This window comes from Thrips palmi, unplaced genomic scaffold (assembly GCF_012932325.1).
Source record: "Thrips palmi isolate BJ-2018 unplaced genomic scaffold, TpBJ-2018v1 HiC_scaffold_16, whole genome shotgun sequence".
Lineage (NCBI taxonomy): Eukaryota > Metazoa > Arthropoda > Insecta > Thysanoptera > Thripidae > Thrips > Thrips palmi.
Window position 1 is genome coordinate 6,818,034 of NW_023144625.1, and position 13,520 is coordinate 6,831,553.

At 46.6% G+C, this 13,520-nt stretch overlaps 3 protein-coding genes across 4 annotated transcripts; 2 read left to right on the top strand and 1 right to left on the bottom strand.

Annotated features, from left to right (window-relative positions):
• Positions 1-201: 201 nt before the first annotated feature.
• LOC117642004 lies at positions 202-2,550 on the bottom strand. The gene is made up of 6 exons (XM_034379747.1): positions 2,262-2,550; positions 1,986-2,179; positions 1,674-1,907; positions 1,491-1,603; positions 1,033-1,367; positions 202-940 (listed from the first exon to the last, which is right to left on the bottom strand). Exons 1-6 carry the CDS (start codon positions 2,316-2,318, stop codon positions 317-319), a joined length of 1,557 nt encoding a protein of 518 aa, XP_034235638.1. The 5' UTR covers positions 2,319-2,550; the 3' UTR covers positions 202-316.
• Positions 2,551-2,665: 115 nt separating this feature from the next.
• Positions 2,666-3,711, top strand: LOC117642007 (actin-related protein 2/3 complex subunit 3-like). The gene is made up of 4 exons (XM_034379752.1): positions 2,666-2,827; positions 2,950-3,132; positions 3,211-3,406; positions 3,490-3,711. Exons 1-4 carry the CDS (start codon positions 2,822-2,824, stop codon positions 3,645-3,647), a joined length of 543 nt encoding a protein of 180 aa, XP_034235643.1. The 5' UTR covers positions 2,666-2,821; the 3' UTR covers positions 3,648-3,711.
• Positions 3,712-3,852: 141 nt separating this feature from the next.
• LOC117642003 (CCR4-NOT transcription complex subunit 10) lies at positions 3,853-9,888 on the top strand. 2 transcript variants are annotated; one of them, XM_034379745.1, is made up of 13 exons: positions 3,853-4,260; positions 4,723-5,034; positions 5,125-5,275; positions 5,362-5,552; positions 5,636-5,767; positions 5,867-5,973; positions 6,083-6,231; positions 6,312-6,511; positions 6,597-6,718; positions 6,802-7,049; positions 7,141-7,339; positions 7,414-7,790; positions 7,884-9,888. In XM_034379745.1, exons 1-13 carry the CDS (start codon positions 4,165-4,167, stop codon positions 7,937-7,939), a joined length of 2,340 nt encoding a protein of 779 aa, XP_034235636.1. In that variant the 5' UTR covers positions 3,853-4,164; the 3' UTR covers positions 7,940-9,888. The 2 variants fall into 2 exon arrangements, with proteins under 2 accessions (XP_034235636.1, XP_034235637.1); XM_034379746.1 differs by lacking the exon at positions 3,853-4,260 and adding an exon at positions 4,325-4,576.
• Positions 9,889-13,520: the final 3,632 nt, after the last annotated feature.

Genomic DNA, 13,520 nt, shown 5'->3' on the forward strand with positions numbered 1-13,520 from the left:
CCTGGGTAAGCACGGCCGATGAACGAAAAGGAATTACTGAGAAAGAGGTGACGCAGTCGGCAGCCCTCTGCCCCGCCGTGCATTACCGTGTATGGAAGCCGCCCTGCACACCGGCGTGGAGACGGTGGCCTACCTTGCCCCTGTCAAGTAAAGTACAGCCGATTAAGGTCCCCAAGGATAAACCAAACGAGTAAACACGACTATGTTTAACGATTATAATTCATCATAAATGCAAAGTTCAGTACTTTCAACATGAGATCTAATTAACAAAACAATCAAATTTTTAATTCGAATTTTAAATCATTTTCCGACGTAACTAAGGGTGCGCTCCCGGGCCCATGCGGCCCCGGCCTTGCCTGTGGCCCCTGGGGCACCTCCGCTCGCAGTCGCACGAGTACACGGGCATGAAGCCGATGTCGTAGCGGTCGTCGAAGCCGATGATGCACTCGGCCGTGTACTCCAGCGAGGGCATGGCGGCCCTCAGGGCGTCCTCGGCGCGGTCGCGGCACTCGTCCCAGCCGCGGTCGGCGCTGCAGGGGCAGTCCTGGACGTGCAGCTTGCGCAGCGACGGCCTGGCGCCGGCCGCCGTCACCATCGAGGCCAGCTCCAGGAACTCGGCGCGGCCGACGGGGCCCACGTGGCTGAGGAGCAGTTCGCGGAGCGAATAGCGGCCGTCCCTGTTGGCGAGCATGGCCTGCAGCGGCTTGAAGCCGGGGAACAGGCTCTGGGACGCCGCCAGGGCCTGCTCGCTGCGCCACCACCTGGACAGCGAGAGGCTCTCCAGCTGCGGCGCGTGCAGGCACAGAGTCCGCAGCACCGTCGACAGCCCCGGCGCCCCCAGGGAGACGGGCACCTCGAGGTGGAGGCGCCGCAGAGTCGCGCTCTTCTGCAGCATGGCGCAGAGGGCCGAGCCGGTGGGGTCGCTGAACACCGACAGCTCCTGCGAGGGCAAGCCCAGGCAAGCCGAGGTAGGTGTTAACGCCACTCCTCAGTTGCGTGAAATCAAGTTTCATGCAATAACTAACGACTGACCTCGAGTTTTGAGCATTCTGCTAATGCTTCAAACACATCTGGGCAAGGAAAAGACACTTTGGCCGTCGTCAATGTGTCCTTGTGAGCCCGTAGGAGAGCTGACAGGTTTTTTCCTGCCGACGCCCATGTACTTGAGGACTTGATGTCAAGAGGAACTCCGAGGGGCATGAACTCAACGTGCAGCAGACCCTGTGGCTGGTTTTGTCTGAACATCTCACAGTCATTGTAGTCAACGTTTCGAAGGTCCAAAGATGTCTTTGGATCCCGAGGATGAGGTTCAGAGCCTGCTGGTATGTAAGTGGCTGTGTCAGCTGGATTCAGTTCATGATCCTCTCCTATTAAAAAAAAAAACAGAAGATGGAAAGTTTAGAAGCAGTGTTACCAGAAATCCACATTGGTTACCTTGTTACTTTAGAACACCCACAAATAAATTCTATATCTAATTTTGTCTTACTTACTAGCTACAGTTGACGATGCCAACAGCAGACCTGTCTCTGGAATGCGTAGTAATCCTGACTGGCTTATTTCCAAGGAGGTGAGGTGAGACAAACGGCGTATGGTCGCAGCAACACTGAGCAACACATTGTCATTGAGTCAAATAATCATGATTCTAATTTGTAAATAAAAGATTCAATTCTCACCCAGCAGAATAATCATTATCAGTAGCATTATCACAGAGTTGAATCTCTCTTAATTCAGGATGTTGCTGCAGGAACAGCATTATTTCTGGTCCGTAGTCATCCACTGACAGGCTGAGCCTATAGAGCCTGCAGCGTGTGGACACTAAGGCAGCCAGTAGAGAAACGTGCATGTCCTCTTCGCAATTTCTCAGTGAAACTGACAGATGATGAAGATACGGAGTGACAAGAATATGCCTGAAAGCAGATTGGTAAAATTAAGGTTCATTGTAACATGCTAAGACTATTTGTGTTGACAATTAGCCTGTAATTTACCTGATAAAGTCATTGACAGGCGATGAATCCCAACAATCACTGCTATCAATACTAAGAAAAGCCTTCGACCATAAGACTTGAGAGTGAGCTAGTCTTTTACAGTCCTTGCTTACTCTTGATACCACATGGCGCAAAAAATCATGACCCAAGTAACGGAATATGTGAAGAAGAACAGGCTCTGGTAGATCCATCAACTGAACAATATAAAATGGAAGAGATTAACTTGTAGCAAATTTTTGTTGCATTCATATCTTCTAGCCATGGTGAAAATAATACCTCAAGCGCGTCACAAGACATATCTTCTTGAGAACTTTCGTCTTCAGGTAGGCTCATTTTGAAATTATTTACAAGAAAACCTAACCTTCCAATGTTGTTAAATGTATGCTGCTCGATTCTTTATTGATGACAGGGTTAAACATATATGAGAGACAGCTATGTGAAAGATGACAGGCAACACCAACACATCACACTGTATCAAGTTTGAACCAAAATTAAATAACTTAACAACTCCAGCCTGTTTCATGGCAAGAGCAAGAGCAACTCCAGAACTTCAAACAGAAACACAAGACGATCAACCGCCGCCGCTGCTGGCATGGCCAACATTCCCAACCCAAAGGACCCAAACGAATACGAACGTGAATCGATTTACGTCAGGTGTGGAAGTCGTCGTCCAAAAGTGGGTGGGGTGGGGCGTGGTGTTTATGAACTGCACGATCTGTCATTCAATATTCAATCGAAAACTGCGAGCTGTGTTGGCTTCCATCTATGGTTAAATAGCGGTGTGAATTAAGATAAGGGTACCATCAAGTGTTACCCATTGATTACTGAAATTCACCATGCCGGTAAGATGAACTTGAAAATAAATATGCCTGTTTTAAGGTTACTGTGAGCAAATAATATTAGTTTAAAGTAATATTTTATTTGAAAAAATTTTAAACTCATCTTTGGATACCCCCTACATCAGGCATACCATTCCACTTTACTGGAGCACAATGCTGTCGTTGGGAACATGGCACTACTGCCTGTCAAAACACAACATCGAGGACCTGCACCATCCTTCACTGCCCCAGCAACTGATATGGACATTATCGATGAAGCACTTTACTATTTTAAGGCAAATGTGTTCTTCAGAACATACGAAATAAAGGTATTTAACATTGAGAATCATACTGGTAATTGTATTTTAACGAAAGTCACCATTTGAAGCGTAATTTGTTTGTTACAGAGTGAATCCGATAGAGTTTTAATTTATCTTACTCTGTATATCACAGAATGCTTGAAAAAGTTATCTAAATGCTCAAACAAACAGCAAGGCATGCAAGATATGTACGCTCTGGCAATATCACGGTTTGATTTGCCCGGCGAAGCTGGATTTCCCCTAAATTCAGTTTATGCAAAGCCTGCAAATCCCAGTGAGGCTGGTAAGATTAATATTTTGGGTATTTTGTGTGCATTATACTCAATATTACTCCACTTGCATGAGAACTTCCTTGAAACTTTTCAGATCTCATGAGACAGTATTTTACCCAGTTACGCCAAGAAACAGGAATGCGTGTATGTGAGAAAGTTTTTGGTACAGAAGATGGTAAACCCTCAAAGTGGTGGCTGTGCTTTGGCAAGAAGAAGTTTATGGATAAATCACTTAGTGGACCAGGTCAATAGACAATGTACTTGAAGAAAATTTGTAACTTGTATTAAATGTCTATTACAGATTTTTTAAAAACAATTTTAGCAAGCAATATTTTTTTAAATAAATTCTACCCCATTCATTATCTTTGACTGGAACCAAGAACCAATCAAGAAGAAATTTACTGAATGCAAAGCATACTTTACGACTGACTCTCACATACTTCAATAATATTTTTCAACCTCTTTTTTTACTGAGAGCAATTCCTGGAGTTATTCCTAGATTGGACGTTTGTGATGACCTGGGTTTGAGAATTGAGGGTGTGGCATTTCAACACATGATAGAAGAATGGCTACTCCCACCCCTACGAACAAATTCTTCATGAGGAACAATGACATACAATCCATGAGGGCATACAATCAAGGAGGAAACTAAAGTATACTCACGCACGTGTGACGGTCTGGTGTGGTCCATGGGGAAAGACTGAGTGAATTAAAGAAGGATAATAAATGCGACCTGCACCAGTTTGAGAGATGAAGAAAGGTTAAGGCAATGTATGACCTTTTCTTGAGACAGAGTATGTCACATTTAAAACACCTCGCGAAGTTCACGCTCTTTGAAAGGACAAGGACAGGACAGCTGTTCTTGGTAGGTTTCAAGTTCAAGTTCAAATGGCAGCGGCCCGCTCCGCAGTTGCGACGCCAGATTGCAGTTCGGCTCGGCTGTCCTCGGTAGCACTTCGGGTAGCTTTCGGGTGCAGCAAGCTTTCGGTCAGAAATCCCAAAACTTTCCCATTGCCGGGTCGTCAACACAACACAAGTCATTTTTTTTTAGATTTTAAACCGTTAAGTACGAAAGGAACACCTGACCGCAGACGTTTCATTTCTAAATGTGCCCTGTGTGCCCTTTTATGTGCGTTATTGCCTCTGTTCGTGGACTTAGGATAAAATATCTGCATCGTTAGGTTAGGATTTTCTGTCTAACTCTGTCACCTTAGAGACAGCTCTGTCATTTACTTTGTACATTTGATTTCTTTTGAGTTGCATCTCAATGATTTATAATGAAATACTGCTTTGGATACTCTGTATATATTTTTTGGCTCTCTTACAGGCTGTAACTGGTTCCTTCATAATGGTTGACAAGGACTCTTCTCCTGTGTCTAGTGACAAGAGTGGAAATGGGAATTCTGCGGATGTAGTTTCACCAAGTTTCACAGACCAAGATCGAGAGCTTGCTCAAGCTGCCCTTTTGGAATTTAACAACGGCAACTATGGGGCTTGCCTTCAGAGCCTTACAAAGCTTGAAGCTACTTGCGGCCAAGACCTGAAACTTGGACATAATAAGGCTGTTGCTGAGTATTTCAAAAGTGATCTGAGGAAAACTAATCAGTTCAAAAAGAGCTTTGATGCACTGTGTGCTCAGGTATGTGCTCCACCTCATTACTTACGTTTTGATTTCATGACAGTGCTTTGATGTAAATGGCCACTTCATTGTAATTTTCTTTGCCAACAGGCTCATATTAATTTTGAAGATGCCAACTCATTGGAAGATGTAGACCACTGCATCTTTTACTTCAATCATTCAATCCGTTTGTTCCATCTCAAACAGTATGCTACTGCATTCCATCTTATGAGCAAAGTATTTTCTCTTATTGAACCAATGGGTAAGTTTGTCATTTTCTTGTGATACTTTTATCATTAAATATTTTTGATCTTATCTTATCTTACCTCAATCCATTTCTCCTCCCAGAGGAAACTCTCGCTCAAAGAGTTAGTATGTTGTTATTGGAATTATTACTGCAAACACATCAACCAGAAAAGGCACTGCCCCATGTTAGTTACATAGAGCAACAATTTACATCCACATCCACTCTGCCTGTGGGAAAATTATCTGGTGAGAAGGACGTGAAAACTCTGGATAAAAGTGACAAAGAGAAAAATGTATGTTGAAATAAATTACTCGATAGCTTGTTGCCGCTTATGTTATGTAATGTATTTTCTTAATTCTCTGTTAATTGTTGTAGATTGAACCGGTTGATTTAGAATCAGACCCTACTAAACTACGGCTTTTGCACTTCAAAATTCGTTGTTTGTTAAAAACTCATCAACTTAGTGCTGCAAGAAAAGAGCTTAGTTTGATATCAGGAATAAAAAATGTAAGTTTTACTAACTTCACCTTTTTTCTAACATACAAATCCTCTTGTGGTTATTTTCACTCTCATGTGTTGTGTTGTTTTCTTTTAATATGTTTACAGAATTTGCCCTCTATATTTTTGAGGGCCAATTTAGAATATCTCAGTGGTAACTACCGTAGAGCTATGAGAGTCTTAAATACAGTTTCAGGAAATATTCAATCTTTTAAGTAAGTCTTGTCATGATACTTCTAAGAAATGTTTTACTACTTTCCTCACCTATCTTCTGAATGAGCTTTAAGTTCTCCGCATTAATAACCATTATTTCATCATAAACAGAGATATTGGCGAGCATATACCCGCCCTCTACTACAACAACATGGGCTGTGTTCACCACTACATTGGAAAACCAAATCTGAGCACATTTTACCTCAAAAAAGCTCTAACAGAGGAGGAGGAAGCCATGAAAGCTTTAGCAGCAGAAAATGGTATTGTTGGCACCTTCTAGCATTTAAGGATTTATTGATTTGTTCATGTGTTAATAATATTGACAAACTCTTCTTTCCAGATGGATCCAATGGACAGCCTCTCTACACTTTAGGTTCCAACCATAATATTGAAATGAAACACAACTTAGGTTTGGCTCTTTTACATGCAGGTAGGCCCAGCCAAGCTTTCGACTTGCTTGTTGATGCAGTCAGAGTTTTTCACATGAATCCTCGCTTATGGTTGCGCCTAGCTGAATGCTGCATAATGGTCTATAAAAAGGTGCCCCAAACCGCATTTTTTTTCTGATTTTATTTTTGTACTGAATACATGTAATTTTTTAAGCAAATTGTTTATTTTCCTCCAGTCGAATGGTGAGGATTTCAACATTGCACAGAGGAGGCAGGACATGGTTCAAGGAGTAGTTGGCAATGGTATCCACAAAAAAATAATACTCTCTCCTCAACTGGCCCGTGAGGTTAACTCTCAGTAAGTTGTTTTATTGAATTTGACTTTATTTTCTTCTTGTTCTGTTTATATTGAACTTGCATGTTGTATTGTATCATTTTCAGACGAGAGGAGATTTCCAGTGCAATCCCATCTACTAGTCTCGAATTTGCATCCCTGTGTCTTCGAAATGCTCTTTCATTGCTCAATGAACATAGTGCGAGTTTGAAAAATGGAAATGTAGAGACCTCGTCTTCACTTCGATTAGCAGGCTCTCATCTTGGAGGGCTTCAAGGACTTTCCACTGGCCTCAATATAGCTGGAGGTGGTCTTGGTGCTTTGGGTGCCCCAGGGACTACTTTAGGATTTGGAGGTAATACCAAAAATAAAAAACCTACTTCAAAACTAATTTTTTTTTCCCATTATGTAGTGGTTTAAAAATTTTATCTGTTTGTTTTCTTTAGGAGGCGCCGCGAAGGCTCCTGTTCAAAAATCCTGTTACGGAGCTCCCTCTGCTCCCCTCTCAGAGACAGAGGTGGAAAGTCTCCGTTGCTCTGTTCTTGTGAATAGTGCATATGTTGCTCTTTGTCTGGGAGATTATATAATGGCACTGAAACATGCCCAAGATCTGTTGGCTCAACCAAAACTGTGTGGCACTCATAAGTAAGTTCTTACATTTACAATAATTGGACGCTAGAAGCTCCTTACATGTGTATAATGAGTCCTTTTCTTTTCAGGCTCTTGGGTCATTTATATGCTGCTGAAGCATATCTTATGTGCAATAAGATTAGCGATGCTATTGATCATTTGAATCCGGATAATATCAAAGATGTTAATTTGGAGTATCCTGGTCAAACAGAACTTGACAAGGAAAAAGCAAATGACCCAGACAAAGATGCAGAGGAATCAAAACGAAATTTGCAAAATTGGTGTCCAAATAAACTTGGCACTGCAAGAGCCGTTTTACAATACAACCTCGCCGTAGCTTTTGCTACACGAGGCGAATTAGACAAAGCAGGCGAAACTCTGAAACGAGTATTTGCCGCTAGAGGGCCAGAGTGTGAGGTGCCAACTCATGTAGTGATGCTTGCTTTATATTTAGAGCTCCAATTAGGTAAGCATTGTTTTCACCTCATCAAGGAACATTCACTTTAATTTCAACCAGTGTTTTGTTTCCAATGGACCAACTTTTGTTTTTAATTTACAGGTCACTCAGACGTTTCTCGGAGCATCGTAAGGCAGCACTGTCCACAATATAAGTGAAACTCGAGCTGGCGTCTATGTGTAGTTTAGAAGAAATTTATTTATCCAGTGATTTTGCCCTTTGTGACAAATGATGAACTTCATGGAAAATTGTATGCCTCCATGAGTGAATCATCCTTATTTCAATTTGTTTCCAAAATTTTCCAATCTTACCTCTGTCTAGTTACTGGATTGTAGTTCCAAGTGGATGATTCGCTTATGGAGAGTCTCTGTCATCTGTTCCACTTCTTTCTCTGAGCAACTGTCTAACAGTGGTCTCTTAGAACTAAAGCTAGTTATAAGCACCTTCAGTTAACCATTCTTTTTTACCTTTGTAATGTACACAAAGGTATGATAAATTTTACCATTATTTACCTTCTATCATAATTTATGATAATCCTTCAATTTGACGCCATATTTCACTCTGATAGTTAATAGCAACATATGGTTTGATGCTTGCAAATTTTTTAAAGTTAAGATTTGCATCTTAGTATGAATTAATTGCTAATTAAATCAAGCTCTTTTTTTTATACTTGAATGAAATTGTGTTTGTTAAACTATCTGAAGTGTTACATAGGGTAGCTCAGAGTCACTCTCTGCTTATCATGCAACACATTCAGGACGGGTGCAGAATGTATAAGTAGAGATAATGGAACTGTGCACATTATTCTGACCTTCTTGGGAGTGTGAAAGGTAGTAGGAAATTATGAAATCAGAATTAAGGTGAATGCAAAATTGTGTGACTTTGACAAAATTCATTTTTGTTCACTATTTTTATTTATTTTTTTGTGGCTTAGCTTTTGATAGTTTCCAAAAAGAAATCATCAAATACTATCAAAGAATTGGTTAAACTTTTGTGTGTTCTATGGAAGATGGAAACCAATCACCTTTTTATATAGTTTATTCAAGTGAGGTATGAAGGATGAGTTATGTCACCTTCTTTCATTTTATCATGTACCCCATCACCTTTTAAAAGAATCATAGGGGTTTTTGATAGGAGATACTGTATTTGTTATTTTGTTCCTTGTAAGCGATCAATTTGAACATGTTTATTGGGTTTCTTTTGCCACATCAATTTTGTAAATTGGACAATGCCTGTTTCTTGCTTGAAAGAAATTCAGTGATTATAGATATGCAGTTGATAGGTTCTATGAGACTCGTTTTATTTTGATGTCTTCAATCAACTTAATACAGTGCCAAATTTTCCTCCATTTTTGTCTTTTAATCACTTCAGGCATGACAGAGAATGCAAGACAGCAACCTTTTATCTTACCTGTTCATATTTCTATTACTTGGAAAGAATTGACTGGTTTTATTTAAGTTAGCAATTAAGAATACCCAGAACTACTTTATGTTCAACCTGGGTAAAGACTGCATCCTGTCTTGGTGATGGATGTTATGCTCAGGAACAAACAGAAAAGGAAATCTAGTCTTTGATCAATCAAAACTTGTTTCTGATGCGCCATTGCAACAATGGGGAATAGTATAAATCAGGAACTACATTCCTTTTAATTTTATCATTGCTGCAGAAGAAGTGCACTATTGACAAATAGATAGGTAAAAACACCTGCATTATTATAAGTAAACACACCTGCATTATTTCTTTACCTGTGTGAGTTAAACTCTTTTTCTTTTGAAATTGGCTGGCTTTTTGTGCTTTAGACCTGTTTTTTCTCTTTTTTCTCATTGAGCATTGTTGTTACCATTTTTGTTCGAGTATAGTTCTAATTGTCATTTGTCTTATATGAAGACAGGTTATCCACTCAAACTTTGCATAATAATTTTTTTTTTCCTAAATCATTATTTGGACTTTGAATAATTTTGTATGGTAACTTTCTTCTTGTCTGTGGCTGGTTTCAAAATTGTGATCCAGAAAAGTTCAGGCTCTTCCCACCTGGGTTGGGTTTTGTTGTTGTTTGTTTGTTGTTAATAAAAAATTAACTTGAAATACAATGTAAAGAGATTTATGAGCCGTGCGTTTCACTTGCGTTTCCTTTCCCCGATGCCTGTGGAATTAGAGTTCAGTGGCCAGCTCGCGCTCGGCAGGGGAGGGTTTTCAGATTCAAATCAGACCTCGCGCAATTTTCATGTTTGTTGAAAAATGTGAAAATTTGTTGCAGCCAGACCACGCACATTCCTACCATTGCTCCCCCCCCCCCCCCCCCACACACACACACTCACGCGTGCATCAAGATTGCGGCCCTTCAGGCAACGCCGCCACTCCCAGCAGAGGCAGACTGACTTCGAACAGTGCTGACCTCGTCGCCCTGCCTCTCTCGCACCCGTGCGGCACGCCTCATGAGTGCGAGAGAGAGACAGGACCGATGTGGTGCGAGGGTAAAGCCGCTGGACCGGCGGGCGGCGAGGGCATGCCCTGCAGGGCGATCACATCACACTGTGTGGCTAGGGCAGCCTAGGGCCACCGCGGCAGTGGTTATTGGCTATTGTGCGAATTATGTGGCGCTGAAGCACCTGCCCAAGGCTGCGCTGCAACAGCGGGCGGGGCGGGGCGGGGCGGGGGCCCCGAGGAAAGCAATCTGGATACGGGCAGAGAAAGTGACTGGCGGCCGTCCACGTCCACGCCCCGCGCCGTCCGTCAGTCCTCTGATTGGAGCAGAGTGGACGGAGTGGACACCTTATTCTCCCCCCCCCCTTATCCCCCAGCACAACCTGAGCGGGACGGAAGCCGCGCCGATTGAAGCTTGGACCCGTGCATCATGATCGGATGGAAAGGATAATCGTTCTGCGTTCTGACATCCGTTCGACTCGGCGAGGGCCACCGCCGGACCGGAGGCACACGTACACGTACACCAGCCGCGGCGTTTTGTTTGTGTTCATTTTTTTTGGACGGGGGAAGGGCGTAAGGAGAGGAGGGGTTCCATTGCCATTGTGTCAGCCGCCCAGAGTAGCGCAAGGAGTGTCAGAACCACGCCTTGGGTGCGGGAGCGAGAGCGAGAGCGAGCGCGAGCGCCCGCGGATCCGAGGGTAGGCCGCCCCGCCACACACGACTGCGCGCGGCCAAGCCAGCAAGCACACCTCCCGCGGCGGCGGCGGCGGCGGCGGCTAGCTGGCTGCGCTGCCCGCAGTGTGCCCGCGAAGCGTCGGCGTCGAAAGGGTTGCCCATCTCAGCCCGCCTGCCAGCCAGCTTGAACTCGCGGCCGCGCGTTGCCGAGCGACGCAGCCCACTGGGTCCCCGCTGGGTCCCCGCTGGGTCCCCGGGTCCGCGACACGAAATTTCTCCGTACGCGGAACACGGAACGGCGCGCCGGTGCTTGCCAAGCTGGCCCAGGCGGTGGTCGCCGCCAGGCCCGCCAGCACGGCCGAAGTGCCACCCAGGGCAGGCATAGGCTAGCCAGGCCAGCAAGGCTAGCCGCCAGCCAGGCCGGCTCCGGGTTACCCGCAGGGCTTCCGTGCTTTTCCCCCGAGGCAGCCAGGACGGGGCCCTCGGTCCTCGCCGCGCCGCGTTACTCTATCCGAACCCAGCGTGACCATCGCAAAGGATCCGAACGGATCACACTCATGGGCGAGGCGACCCTGACCCTCCGGCCCTTCGGGATCGGACGGCCGCGCGCTGTGCAGCGCTGCGTGGACTCGTGCGTGGAGGAGCGGCTCCCCAAAAATGGAATCATCGCATATTTTACTTCCCTGCAGCACCTTGCGCACAGTGGGCCAGAAGCCGGTGGAGGCGGCCAAAACTCTAGACGCGTTTTGAGCTTTAGAGTCGCTAAATGGGACTCGAACCGAACGTGTGACCCCACCAATGGATTGATCTCCGAACGAGGAATCCATTGGTGGGGTCACACGTTCGGTTCGAGTCCCATTAAGCGACACTGGAGCTCAAAACGCGTCTAGAGTTTTGGCCGCCTCCACCGGCTTCTGGCCCACTGTGTTGCGCCGCCGCGGACTCGAGCCGCGCCGACCGTCACGTCATCGCCGACCTCCGCGAACGACACCGCGGCCGAAATCCGAAATCCCGAAACGGCGAGCCAGAGCCAGGGACAGGCACCGTGACGTCACGACTGGCGCGGCAAGCGGCGGCGAGCGGCAAGCGTCGTACCTTTGCCCAAGCCTTTGCCTTGCCTCGGGGAAAGGCGCGAGGCACCACAATGCGTGCGCGCGTGTGTGTGCGTGTGTGTGTGTGTGAACTGGATCGGACATTAGCCGGAATCTGAGACGTGAGCGTGGAAAAAGGGGGGAGGGGGCGAGAGTGGGGACACTGGTATGTAAATCTACTTTTTCGTATGGGTATGGGTTCAGGTTAGGACACGTTCACGCAAAAAGAAATGTGCTAATTAATTGTTTTACAATTGAGAAATCGAGCGAAATTAAGTGTATGCAAGGCGCAGCCCAAACGGCAGGCTTCAGAGCAGAGGGTCGCACACAAGTGGAGTACGCGGTTTTTAGCGTTCCGGTTTTTGTTTCTTGAAGGGAGATCCGGTTGATGGGGTCAGCTCCGGCTCTGTTGCCTCCTCCCAGCGAAGGGAAGACTGCGCGTCGCCACGCGTGCACCTTGACGGCGCGGTCTGATCGCGTTTACAGAGACAACGCCGAGAAGTCCCCGGGACGTCTTGCAATGAAGCGCCGCGCCAGGGCAAGAGCGTTGCCCGACAAAGCGACCAAGGTGTTACAAAACTTCCGGCCAACTGATCCATCCAATGATCCATCTCTCAGAGCGCACCCCATCCTTCACTCGAGCTTCGAAATTGCAGGGTGTGAGTGGTCCACGATTCGATTAGCTAAACCGCTATCCCGAGAGGGGAGCGACGGCTAGATCCGCATCCGCGCAGTCTTTCGGCGGGCGCGACCGTCTGGTTACCTCACCGCCGTGGATTTCGGACCCGTAGTGAGAGTGGCAGGAGCAGGAGCAACTACGGGCGAGGAATCCAAACCACCAAAGTAAGAAGCCAATTCCAAGGACGGGCCGCGCTGGCTCCAGCCTGGCTCCAGCCTCCTGCAGCGGCGCACTGCTACGTCTCTCTCTCTCTCTCTCTCCCTCTCTCTCTCCCTCTCTCTCTCTCTCTCTTCCCTCTCTCTCTCTCTCTCTCCCTCTCTCCCCTCTCCCTCTCTCTCTCCCTCTCTCTCTCCCTCTCTCTCCCGCATGCACTCAGCCTGGGGCCGGCTAGAGGCTGCCGCGTGCAGGCCGAGCATGCATGCAGTTGGCCCGGGTGCCCGGGCTCGCGACAGTCCAGGAATCGGGCCGATTAAGCGATCGGCGCGATCGGCCACTGCTTGGCCACGACGGGGACCTGCAGGGTCCTGCAGGGTCCTGCAAGGACCGCCACACTTTCACTATGGGTCCGGGGCCAACCCGGGCCAGCCAGGGCGAGCCAGGGCGTCCCCGCAACGTCCGGCAGTCCGCCACGCCTCGCCACGCCTCGCCACGCCTCCGGTGCATTCGGACCGTGGACCATTCGGTGCAAACTAAGCATCCGACTGTATTACAGGAACCCGTTCACACGGGAACAGGGGTCCTGCCTTGGGCCTGCGCGCGGCGGCGCAGGGCCTGAGGCTGCCTGTGGCTGCCTGTGGCCGGCCGGCCGAAATGCGACCGTGCACCGTGCCGCGCCGCGCCCTGCCGCGCCATGCCGTGCCGCGCCGGGCG